This window comes from Castanea sativa, chromosome 1 (assembly GCF_040712315.1).
Source record: "Castanea sativa cultivar Marrone di Chiusa Pesio chromosome 1, ASM4071231v1".
NCBI lineage: Eukaryota > Viridiplantae > Streptophyta > Magnoliopsida > Fagales > Fagaceae > Castanea > Castanea sativa.
Window position 1 is genome coordinate 10748945 of NC_134013.1, and position 13344 is coordinate 10762288.

At 35.3% G+C, this 13344-nt stretch overlaps 2 protein-coding genes across 2 annotated transcripts; both read left to right on the forward strand.

Annotated features, from left to right (window-relative positions):
• The first annotated feature begins 7455 nt into the window (after positions 1–7455).
• Positions 7456–9475, forward strand: LOC142630910 (aldehyde oxidase GLOX). Its single transcript, XM_075804976.1, has one exon. The coding sequence runs from the start codon at positions 7538–7540 to the stop codon at positions 9173–9175; it is 1638 nt and encodes a 545-aa protein (XP_075661091.1). The 5' UTR covers positions 7456–7537; the 3' UTR covers positions 9176–9475.
• A 2315-nt stretch (positions 9476–11790) lies between these two features.
• LOC142608827 (uncharacterized) lies at positions 11791–12864 on the forward strand. Its single transcript, XM_075780512.1, has 2 exons — positions 11791–11982; positions 12277–12864. The coding sequence occupies exons 1-2, from the start codon at positions 11791–11793 to the stop codon at positions 12862–12864; spliced, it is 780 nt and encodes a 259-aa protein (XP_075636627.1).
• Positions 12865–13344: the final 480 nt, after the last annotated feature.

Consider the following 13344-nt stretch of genomic DNA (forward strand, 5'->3'; position numbering starts at 1 on the left):
CCGTGTATATTTACTCGGTTTTTGTTTGTTTACACAGCCGGTGTATATTTTGCACCATTTTACACCCACTGATGTGGATTTTTTTTATTATCAAAATGTGTAAAAAGAGTTGTTTTTTTGTATTTTAGAAGATTTTCCATGGACTAATGTGGATGCTCTTCCACGCTAAGATCAAATGATTCTCATATTTATGTTTTCTATATCTATTTGAATAGAATGGATAAAAAACAATTCAGCAATTAAAAAAAAAGAATCAATTAATAATTCTATTAAAACATCTAAAATTGGTGGCACCTTATAAATATGTTATTTTTTATTTTTGATGGAATAATGCTCTATCATAGAGTTTCTATACGATAATTAAAAGCCAATGCGCTTGTAGTCCAATTGGTGCCTATCATATCTCCAAATCTCATGTTGTGTATGTGACTTAACTTAAAACATAATTAAAACATATATATACACACATACGCACACAACATCATGACTTTTACTAAGTTAGTATGCACATAGATTGTTTAAATGAAATATAGTATGTTTGATATAGAATTTTGCTGAGATAAAAAAAAAAAAATGTTAAGTAGACTGCAGCTAAGAAAAAGCAAAGCTTTAAATTTTATATAAGAAAATAAAAGTGGACTTTTTAAAATCAAATTAAATAGTGACAAGCGGCACCTAGTCTCATCAACAATCACATAAAAAAAATTAATGTATCAAAATCGTCAATTTTTATTTATAAGATTAATGGAATTTTAAAATTATTTAGAGATTTGATTGTAACTTTTTAAAATTTTATAGACCAAATTAATCCAACTTAACATATAGTTCCCACTTGGCTGCTTCAGAATATATTATGAGTCTTGCTGCCCTTTCTAAAGGTCAAAATCACGTGACAAAATTTTATAGACATTAAACTTCGAATGGTAGCCTCTTATCAAATGGAGTAATATGTATATTATATTATGTAAGAAATATAGATATTATTATTAATACAGAATTCATTCAAGATACGGCAAGAGCAAAAGATAAGACTTGTGAAGCTTGGCCTGCCAAATCTTCTTACTTCACCAAGTTGAATTACCTTGAATTTGATGCTGTTGATAGCAAAGTTGTAACCACCAAATCAAATCATTTTCGATGGTTTTCCTCTATCCATAAGCTCCAATCTTCAAAGGAAAAGCAAGAAATGTAAACCATTTCTTATTTTGAATTTTATTTCTTAACGACTATTTTAATACTTGTCAAATTTGTGTATAGGAGAGTTGTGACACAATGCATTTATTTATTTTTATTTTTTAAAAAAAAGAAGAAGAAGAAAAGGCAAAATATTGAATTAAGGTTTTTAGCTAAGAAATGTTCAAAACGTTTAGAATTAGAATGTGCCAAAAAGTTGTACTTGTCTTATTGTTTGTCTAGCTGAATATCAGATATTGCTGGACTGGTAGTAGTGGACCTAGTGGTCTTCACAAATTTTCCCTTTTTATTATGGCCTCAAAATTTTTTTTAATAAGAATATCATAATTTATTAAAGAGAAGATAAATTCGTTACATCAATATCTTTAGCATGCTGAGCTAAGAGATGTGCTGAGCAATTTCCTTGTCTTCGAACATGTGTTACTTGAATGCCTCAAAAATCACTCATCTGGTGTAAAATACCTTCAACTAAATTGCCGATAGCTACTATGGCCTCAGTAATTGATTTGAAAAACTGTTTTTACAATTTCGGCTTGGTGGTACTGATAATACAGTATATTGTTGGGGTTTATTGGTTCTTCAATTACATGTATTGACTTCAATATTTGGCACACAATTATGATTAATCATGTCATCTTTCCTATCCATCATAGATTTCTGCAATATTATTGTTACAATATTATATTATACCCCAGGGAAATCAGGCTGCATATTTTACTCATTTGATAGACACATTAAATTCCAAATAATATAAAATATAATGGCATGAATTTAAATAAACAATAAAGAATAATGATGACCTCAAGACCTAAAATGTTTGTGCAGGTCAAACTATTGACATTCTGTATCTCTCTCGCTGTTTTGGTATAACAAACTACAACAACATTGAAGATTCATGGATCATGCATGGAATGTTTCAACTTCAATGGTGTTATCTTCAATAATGATGAAGGGGGAAAAAAAAAGCCTCAATGACTTAACAAAATTTATTTTATTACATGACGTGCAATTGCACGACCTGGACATTCCAAAGTCGTATAGTTTGATAAGTTTGAACACAGCTAGATCAATCATTTTTTGTTTTTTATTATTTATTTATTTTTTATATAATATGATACACCTACCGTATCAGATTCAGGTGAATATTACACAGAAATACTGGTAGCTCCTTAAACATAAGTAGGTGCTAATATAAACTCAATTTAACTTGTTCCTTTGTTCTATTTAAAGTTTAAAACTATGTTTGTTCTTTTTCTTAACATAGATTCTTCATTCTTTCACTAGTTTTCTATCATTTTTCCGGGAAAAAGTTTTACTTGTGAGATGCTTGAAATAAAAAAGAAAGACACTTTGTTTGAAGGCCTTCACAATTATTGTGGACACTGTTTCTTTCCAGCTTGTCATTAGGAAGGCATCGAAAGAGAGAGAATTGAGCCAGCCTTTGTTAACATCACCTAAGAGGAATATTTCCACCCAAACCATATCATTTTCTTCATGGCCAAGCTTTGTTGAATAGGAATAATAAGGAATATATATATAACATATGTTCACATTTATATTTTACACAAATAAGAAATGTGGATCATAAGATATTAAAATTAAGCATAACTCTGACTTGTAAAATAGATAGATACTAGTAGGTGATTATAAAAATATAAAAAAAAGATAGATACTCATGGGTATGGCCTATTGGGTAAAGTCTATTCTTGAATTAGATTGAGAAAGTCTGAGATACAATAAAATGTCATAACATTTTTATTTATACTTTGCACATGGGCGACGCTAGCTGTAGCCCAGGGGTTTAAATGAACCCCCTGGCTTGGCCAAAAAAAAATATATATAATATAAAAAATTTATTTATTTTGACCTTTTAAAATAAAATTTTGATTACTCTAACCCTAAATTTTTTTTAAGCATAGCTAAAATAACCTTAAATATAATCCTCTTACCAATATCTTGGCATTTTTAAGCTAAAAAAAAAAAAAAGCTCAACAACAAGCCAATTTAATCTAAAACCTTGAAAATAAATATTAGTCGTTGAATTTGAAGTGTTTTTAATTTGTTATTTGTTGAGTGAGGACTAGGCGTGTGCGATAGGCCAAGAGTGATTGAGTAAAGTCAAAAACAAATATTAACACAACAAAAAATTTCTTAGCATTTGGGAACAATTTATGTAGTTTTTTGCTGAAAGACTCAAATAAGTAGGAACTCACGTGAGACTCGCAAATAGTAAGAAAAAAGATGGAGTAATAAGTTGGCTTATTATCAAGACCCAAACACACTTAATACAATTACAAAAAACAATAATTGTCAAAATTGAGTTGAATTGTTAAAAGAATTCTGAGCAATAATAATTAAATTTCACTTAACAATAATAATTAATATGTTTATTGTATTTGAAAATGATGGATTATTTCCAATATTTCATCTTAGCAATAATAATTAATATGTTCATTGTATTATGAAGCTATATGTCAAACGAACTAATAGTTTATATTTTATTTTCTTGCTAATACTATGGACAAATTTGTAATATAATAAAGAAATATCATAGACCACAAGATTCATTTTTTATTTAAAATTTATCTTTTTATTGATCCTCCTAAAAAAAAAAATTCTTAGAGCCGCCACGAACTTTGCTGCACCATGTGGTGAATTCAATTATTTTGTTTTATTTTGACTTATGGTTGGCTGGCAGCTTGAGATTTTAACTTATTGTAAAAATATTATGATATTCTATTGTGTCAGCTGTAAACAAATTGTATATGACCAACAAAAGTTTATAATTTTCTAGTCATTGTGCATTAATTTAATCATGTCATAACATAATATTTTTTCCAAAAATAAGTTCAAATTTAATCATGGGAGAAAACCAATTGTCAGTCGTAACATATGAAAATACTTTCCCACACGGTTCGTCGGTTACCTTGTTGGAAACGGCATGGTTTTGCTATTACTTTCCATGGGAGAAAATCAAAGAGATAGAGAATCGTCAGTGACAATGATAGTGGGGTCAATTAGCTCATACATCTAAAGTTGAGCTATTTACAGAATATCCCTTCATAGTTCTCTCTCTTTTCGGGAACAATCATTTTGTTGCCGTCATGCATTCCCCCCCCCCCCCCCAAAAATATTGAGCCACAATATTATTTGGCATATTTCAGACTTGCGCTCATAGAAGCTGTTTTCAACTGTCTTCTTCCAAGTTCCATCAATGTTTTACAAATTGTTAAGCAATCCCACATCAATAACATATCTACTGGATTATGATTATATGGACTTATTTGTCTAAATGGAGCTTTCCTCATACTGAAATGCAATCTTGTAGGTTAGATGCTTTATGAAGTTATATTGATTGTGAACCATTTATAAAGTTTTAGCTATCAATTTATAATATAAGATCCCTTGTAATAAATGTTACACTTAATTTAGACTAGGTCATGGCCATCAATTCATTATGTGAGATTTATAGGACTATTATTGTGTATTAAATCAAATGATTGATTAAATCATTCAAACAACATGACTGTTAAGTAATCGTGTGGTTGAAGAAGAGTTGATTCTGATATTAAGTTACAAGACTCTTGAGTCTTGACAATATACCTTACTAATTGATCAACTAATTGAAGAATGTCAATCATAAATTATTACAGTGTATTGTTTGTTTCTTGATTATTTAGTGTTCCTAAGAAAATGAAAAAACAAAAAAGTAATTTATTTACATTTATCTTTTCCTCTCAATGCACAAGATAATTTTTTTTTTGGTAGAATAAAAGAAATTGGTGCAACAAGAGAACTTTTCAGGAGGTTATCTATCCTAGTATTACTCTTACCCAAACATGCTTAACTACATCATTTTTTATTTTATTTAGTGGCATCTAGAAGTTTATTTACATAGAACGCAATTGACTTATATGTTAGACAATGATGCCTCAAGTTGAATATGTTCCTTTATTCTCCAATTACTAGGTCAAGGTAGGTCCCAGACCCCATCGTACAATTGGGTTAAGGAACTTATTAACTGTCCGCCTACCAACCTAATCTAATAACATTTTATTTTTGTGTGAATGCGTATTAATTATATGATTAATTTTTGAAATATATATTTGTGATTGTATTAACTAATAAATCATATGATTGGATTTTAAAAATAATCGTCAAAAGAGATAATACTATTTGAATATATATATATATATATATATATATATTTTAATGCAGTTATGTGGTTAATTATTATTTTTTTAAGAAACACACATACATGCATACAAGGGAGAGAGACCGTTAAAATATAATGCATAAGGAATCATACTTAGTATTTTTATATGATTCTCATTCTCCCTAAGGAGTAGTTCATGCACCTGTTGTAATACAGTGTGTGAATTTTAGGGCTTATGCTATGAACATTCGTTGTTATATACTATAATGTAAGAGACCATTCTTCTTCTCAAAAAAAAAAAAATGTAAGAGACCATTCTTGTCTACCCCCTTTTCTCTCAATTGCTACTATTGATAAATGAATAAATGGTGCCAAAATGAAAGAAAAATAAAAATAAAAATTAAGCCGACCATGGGAATGAGACCACATCTAAGAGAAAAATGACAACTTGAGAAGGAACTTTATGATCCTAATGAAAGAGATAAACAACAAAGACTAATCCATCGAAATAATCTAGTCAAAACTCACAATCAATGTAAAACATGGACATATTTAACAATTACATTAACTACTAAGTACTAGAATCAAATAAAAGTCCTACCATCTTATAGCTCTTAAAGTCTTTAACTCTTAAAATAATAAATTGAACTAGTAAAAAAAATAAAAGAAGGGGGTCACCGACTCTATGATAATGAGAAGAATCAAAACAGGAAAAGAGTATGTATTTTAAAAAAAGAATAGACACGGAAAGAGTGATGATGAAAAAAAAGCAGTTTAGAATTAGATACAAGCGAGAATGGTTCTCTGACTCTCTCTGCCCTCACAATCGCAAAGTCTCTTTCTCTTGCACAGTTCCACGTGCTCCAGATCAAGCTTGGGAAACTCAAAACTCATTTGTTTTTAGGACAGGAAGCAAGAAGCTACCTAGACCAACATCATTAACTTAGAAAAGATGGGTCTCCACAGCTGGGGCATTAAGAATCGGGTCCCATTCATGGGTTTTCGATATAGTTATGGAAATGCCTCTTAATTGAAAGAAAAGACCATAACAGTGAACCTTATCATGAAAATCTCATCTTATTTGGTGGCTACTGTTGGTTCCACCTCCATTCGTCCACATAATTCACAGCTTAATAAATTTCAGCTTGGCCAACCATAGGCTAAATCATTTCAAATTCATTTATTTTCCCTCTATTTTTAACTGCTTATCCCATTTTGATTGAAGAATGCTTAGACACATTTTGATTTTATGCATACTTATTAATTATTATCCAAGTAATAGTGTGCCCTTTCAAAGCATAAGAGTCATCAAAATGAATTTCTACCTTTGAACTCTTCTCTGGTCAAAAATAATTGATTTTTTTTTTTAATAATTCGACACCTAAACAGATTGAAACTTTGAAAGGAACATTGCCATTGTCATCCTCTTACCAAGTGTAACTCAGTTCTATAATGAGTTAATGACATATACACATAAAGTCATGGCTATCATTTTTTTTTTTTTACTTTTGATGTACGGTCAAACAAATAACATTAGGGAGAGAAATCAACTCTTGTAAACCAGTGTGCTACATTTAATAAAAGACCAACCAAAACTAATTATTACCCCAAAGTTGATTCTATTGCCCAAATTACTTAATGACCATAATGGAAAGAAAAGATAATTACTTCACCAATTTCCAAATTTATTAATTGAAATATATCAATTTAAACTGTTTTTTTTAATGAAAATCTTTACAATTATGTGTTTCAGTTAACTCAATTGATAAAACTTTTAATAACTGAATACGAGATTTAAAATTCAATTCTTACCTACGTAAAAAAAGCCGATTAGTTTATTAATCCAATTAATTGAGCAAGTTTACCCACACGGCTAAATGCATGTTGTTTTGAACTTTGTGGCCAAAATATTTTGTTCTCCTTCTTGGGATTCTTTATTAATTCTAAAGGGTCCGGTTCTATAAAAATAATGGACTAAAATTGTTATTTTCACTTGGCCGCCCACGCGAGTACATACATGCGTGTGAAACACTGAAACCTGAGAACATCCCTCTATCTCAATCTCACTCCCTCACAAGGATCTCTTTATAAAAAGCGAGACATCCTGAGATAAACACTGCAACACTTGTCCCCGACCAAAACCCAAGCCGAAAAACACTACAACAAAACAAAAGCATCAAATAAACAATGACACCACCAAACATCATTCTCTCCTTTCTTTTCTGTTACCTCCTCCTCATTGCGAAACCACCGCTCACCGGCGCCGCCGGTGGCCGGTGGCAAGTCTTGCAAAACAACATAGGCATAACTGCCATGCACATGCAACTGCTCAACGACGACCGTGTCGTTATTTTCGACCGCACCGACTTCGGAAAGTCCAACCTTTCATTGCCCAACGGAGAATGCCGAAGCGACCCAAACGACACCGTTCTGAAAGTCGACTGTACTGCACACTCAGCTGAGTACGACGTCGTCACAAACACTTTTCGAGCTCTCTTCGTCCAAACCGATGTTTGGTGTTCCTCCGGCGCTGTAATGCCCGACGGCCGTCTGATCCAAACTGGTGGATTCAACGATGGTGAACGAAGGGTCAGGATTTTCAAGCCTTGTGCTACTTGTGATTGGCAAGAAGTTCCAAACGGACTAGCAGCTAGAAGATGGTACGCGACCAATCATATTCTGCCAGATGGACGCCAGATCATCATCGGTGGTAGAAAACAATTTAACTATGAATATTATCCTAAGAGTTCTGGTACCACTGGCACGTTCAATTTTCCATTCCTAGCTCAAACCAATGACGCAGGCATAGAAAACAACTTGTACCCATTTGTGTTTCTCAATGTTGATGGCAATCTATTTGTCTTCGCTAATAATCGAGCTATTCTGTTCGATTACAAGAACAACAAAATCGTTAAGACATACCCACAAATACCAGGTGGTGATCCTAGGTGTTATCCTAGTACTGGCTCAGCGGTTTTGCTACCATTGAAGAACTTGCAATCACAGTTCGTAGAAGCTGAAGTTTTGGTCTGTGGTGGAGCTCCCAAAGGCTCATATGCTCAGGTCTCGAAGAAAAACTTTGTGGGTGCTTTGGACACGTGTGCCCGGATCAAAATCACGGACTCAAATCCCCAGTGGGTCATGGAAACAATGCCTCTAGCTAGGGTCATGGGTGACATGACTTTGCTTCCAAACGGCAACGTTTTAATCATAAATGGTGCGGCTTCTGGGACAGCTGGTTGGGAATCAGGGAGAAACCCGGTTCTGAACCCGGTTATTTACCGACCCGATAACAAGCTGGGTTCACGGTTCGAGACACAAAACCCGACTACTATTCCACGAATGTACCACTCCACAGCAATTTTACTTCGTGATGGTCGAGTACTTGTTGGTGGTAGTAACCCTCACATAGGCTATTCATTCACAAATGTGCTTTTTCCTACAGAGTTGAGGTTGGAGGCGTTTTCTCCAGCTTATTTAGATGCACAAGTTGCAAACTTGCGTCCAAAAATTGTGACACCGGCTTCACAAACCCAAATAAACTATGGGCAGAGCTTGTTTGTTCGGTTCACTGTCACGGGAACACTAGCACCAAACTTGGTCTCGGTAACAATGGTGGCGCCGCCATTGACAACCCACTCGTTCTCCATGAATCAAAGGCTGTTGGTACTTGGTGCTGGGAAGGTGACAAGCCTTGGGAAATCGACGTATCAAGTTCAGATCACGACACCCGGGTCGGGAATTCTCGCACCATCGGGATTTTATCTTCTCTTTGTGGTTCATCAAGATATTCCTAGCGAAGGCATATGGGTCCAAATCAAGTGACAAACTCGTGACTTTTTTCTTTTTCTTTTTTTCTTTTTTTTCTAATTTAATTATTTGTATTTGTTTGAAATAATTTGGCTAAAAAAAAATTGTAATATAATCAATATTTTGAATGCCAAACTACATACTAAATAAGATATAGATTAGAGGTTGTTTTAGTAATTACCTGGTGTTGTTATTATATATATATATATATATTTTGGTTAAGTTGTTATTATATATTTGTATACAATGTAAAAGTTTCCAATGAAAATTGTAATATATAATTGAATAAAAAGTCACGGGGATTTGTTGTCTCATTGCCTTTTGTTTTTACTAAATTGTTTATTACTTATGAGGGTAATAATACGTACTATCACGATTCATGACCAATACAGGAGTGAATTTAACGTGCCGCCCTTGTTAATTATAATACTAAGAAAATAAAAGAGTTGGTAGCCTCGGAAAATTTTGATTGTGGTAATCTGAATGAAACTATATGGCAATTTGCTAGCAAAAGAGGTATATGTACATCTAATTATTTGAGATTCCTAAGTAATGAGGAAAGTTTATATTAACTGACAAGCAATGTGGCTTTATTTTTAAAAGTCTAATTTTTTGTATGTAAATTTGACTATGATATAGAAAGTGACAGTGATACAAAATTAAATACAGTTAAAGAGTTATAAAAATTAAGACTTTTTTTTAGTATAACATTTTTGGTTTCTGTCGCAAATCATTTTCTTAACACGATCAACTTGAAGATATACCTTAATATTATTTATTAGATAAATGTTATTTTGTCAACGTCAAAGTTTGTGCATGCGTTGGGACTTATTGTAAACATTGCGTATAGGCAAAAAGCAACCTAAGAAAGGAGCTGAAAAGAAGATGATGCAGAAATAGTACCATGTCATTTACAAAACGTTGGCAAAGGCAGAACTAAACAAAGTTACTTTAGGTTAACCAAGAATGCATATTGTAGGGTCAATAGGCCCAGGAATATGTGTGAGGTTGGTCCAAGAGCATTTATTGGGCTAAAGGCCCAATTCGAGGACACTGAATGGTCCGAGGATGTAAGAATGTGAACCCAAGAAGAAATACTAATAGGTAAAAAAGTGATATCTAATCAAGTATATCCAAGAAGGTGGTCCGAGAAAGAGTATGTCATTGGCTATGTAAAGCCGAGGTAGGAGAAGGGCTGGTTAACGTCCACAGGCAATATTCTAGAAAATCCTATAGGTAAGGGTAAGCATAGTAGATGTACAAAATAAGAAGAAGGGTAGTGAAATATCTAAGATAAAGCTGTTACAACCTCATTGAATGCTCTGCAACTGCTTCTCTGGCCGCATTAATGGGGACGTGATGCCTAAGCATCAGGGTGCAGCCTTACAGCTGCCTCTAAAGACTTCAGGGGAGGTGGATGGGACAAGTATCTAAATCAGTAATCTGATCCATACGTGGAAGATGGAGAGAAGAAGGTGGATGATATAAAAGGAAAAAGAAAACGCTCAGAATGGGGGATCGGAGAAGAGAGGGAGAAACACTATACACATCACCATCCATAATTGTAATCTATCTTTGAAAGAGGGAATGATAATACAATTCATCCTCGGCTTGTGTCCAAGGATAGATTCTGTTACAGAAACAGTTCATTGTGTGTGATATTGCAATCAAGCCCATCATTTTTGCTATCCAACATCACTAGAACCTAGATTTCAAGCCCATTCTCTACAAATTTCATTGTATTAGGCTCTTTGGGCCTATCCCCTTCTTACTGTTGGGTTTGGGTGCAAATTGTGACCTTACAATTGGCGTCATTTATGAAAAATCTTGTGTTTTAGGATGTTCAGCATTATGGTAGGCTCAGGTCCACACCATGCAAAGTCTATAGGATCCTAGCGTGAGGATCACTTCTTGCATGAGCAGGAAAGAGATTGGGAGGGCAGCGTGCATACAGCGCACACCAGTAGAAGTCATTCACGAGGTGGAGGTAAAATTCCTCACAAGGAAAATGCTAAGGCCATGCAGCAGGAGATTGACCACCTGAAGAAGAAGTTGTGCCGCGAGAGGCGAAGGCGAACTCCCTCTTTTTCCGACCCTTCTTCTGAGGACTCCTAGGGTAGTAGTTATAAGCCCAGGTCAAGAACTCCTCCTAGTGAGTCTTTCTCCCACAAGGAGAATTATCTTCATGGTCGTGAGGACAAGAAGCCATTCTCCAAGGGCTTGGAAAATGATGCTATGAGTAGGGCGTTGCACCAAATTTTCAGGTCACCTTTCACACGTAAGGTGGAAAAGGGAAGCTTCCACTGCGATTCACCCAACCAACGTTCACCATTTATAATGGTCGAACGGACCCTGTGGAGCATGTGAGTCATTTCAATTAGATGATGGCAGTACACTTTAAAAATGAAACTTTAATGTGCAAAGTCTTCCCTTCTAGCCTGGGACCTGTTGCGGTGAGGTTGTTTAATGGCTTGAGGGCAAGTTCTATTGATTCATTCATGGAACTCACTCGAGCGTTTAGGTCTCGCTTCATTACGTGTAGTAGGGTTCCTTGGCCCTAGGATTCATTACTATCCATGGCCATGCGAGAAGAGGAAACCCTGAAAACATATTCTAACAGATACTGAGAGATGTTCAATGAGATTGATGGAGATTTTGACGATGTAGCGATAAGGACTTTCAAGATTGGCCTCCCTACTGAGCACGATTTAAGGAAATCTCTGACCAAAAAGCTTGTAAGGAGTGTACGTTGGCTCATGGATCGCATTGATGAGTATAAACGAGTTGAAGAAGATCAGCAGCAAGGTAAGGGAAAAGTGAAGGTTATCCCTCAGGAGAGGAGGGATTTCAGGTCGAACAGACACTACAACAACAACAAGCCCCGAAGAGATTTTGTTAGGCAATCTAATCCTACCACTCATCAGGTGGTTAATACTGTATTTCGAGAACCTGTGCATCAGGTGTTGGAAAAAATCCACAATGAACCATATTTCAAATGGCCCAACAAAATGGCAAGGGGCCCCATGAGGCGTAATCAGAACCTCCATTGCCACTATCATCGAGAAAGGGGTCATACCACTGAGGATTGTAGGACTCTGTGAAATCATTTGGAGCAGTTGGTGAAGGAGGGAAGGTTAAAGCAATTTTTGTATCGGCCCAATGGGCAAAGAGACCATTCAGGTTCGGTGAACCAGGGGAACACTTCATCAAGGCCTCCTCTAGGTACGATCAATGTTATTTTTGCTGCTCTTGGGAGGACTGGTTCTCGTCCTTCCAGGGTGATGTCTGTAGCACGAATATTTGCTGAGGATTCTAGTTTTAAGCCGAAAAGGACTAAAGGGAATGTCCCACCAATTTTAGGTTTCTCAGAAGAAGACAAGATTGGGACTATCCAACCGCATGACAATGCTTTGGTGGTTACGCTGAGGATAAGGGGCTACACCGTGAAGAGGGTGATGGTTGACCAAGGTAGTAGTGCAGATATTATGTACCCAGACTTATTCAATGGGCTAAATTTAAAGCTTGAGGATCTTACTTCTTATGATTCGCCACTGATAAGCTTTGAGGGGAAGACCGTCATACCAAAGGGGCAAATTAGGTTGCATGTGCAGTCAGGCCCAGAAGTGGTAAAAGTGGATTTTATTGTGGTAGATGTCTATTCTCCCTACACAGCCATTGTGGCAAACCTTGGTTGCATACTCTAGGTGTCATGTCCTCAACTCTACATGTCAAAGTCAAGTTTCCATCTAGGGATAAGATCCAGGAACTAATTAGGAGTCAATCTGTGACTAGACAGTGTATGGCGACTGCAATTCTGCGTCAACCTGGGCCGGAGTCCTCGACCTCAGCTGAGGGGGTTCATAGCAATCAATGTCTCTGGCCACGCCCAGGGTAGCAACGGTAGAAGAACCTGCATGTGAAGAATTTGAGAAGGTTCTTATAGATGATGACCCTGAAAAATTCTTTCAGGTGGCAGTTTAGCTGCCACCTCAAGAAAAGGTGGAGCTAGTTATATTTTTTAGAAAGAATGCGGATGTATTTGCATGGAATGCTTATGAGGCTCCCGAGGTTGATTCGAGTTTCATTTGTCACCATTTGAATGTCAATCCGACTGTGGTGCCTAGGAAGCAACCACCTCGATGCTCATCTAAAGAGCATATTAAGGCCTTCAAGGAAAAAGTATT

What these genes read in the sequence shown, in the direction of transcription:
- LOC142630910 (XM_075804976.1), top strand. Translation starts at nt 7,538, where the DNA reads ATGACACCACCAAACATCATTCTCTCCTTTCTTTTCTGTTACCTCCTC.
- LOC142608827 (XM_075780512.1), top strand. Translation starts at nt 11,791, where the DNA reads ATGTTCAATGAGATTGATGGAGATTTTGACGATGTAGCGATAAGGACT. An exon ending in AAGGTAAGGGAAAAGTGAAG is followed by an intron (nt 11,983 to 12,276) that starts GTTATCCCTCAG and finishes CATTTGGAGCAG; the next exon opens with TTGGTGAAGGAGGGAAGGTT.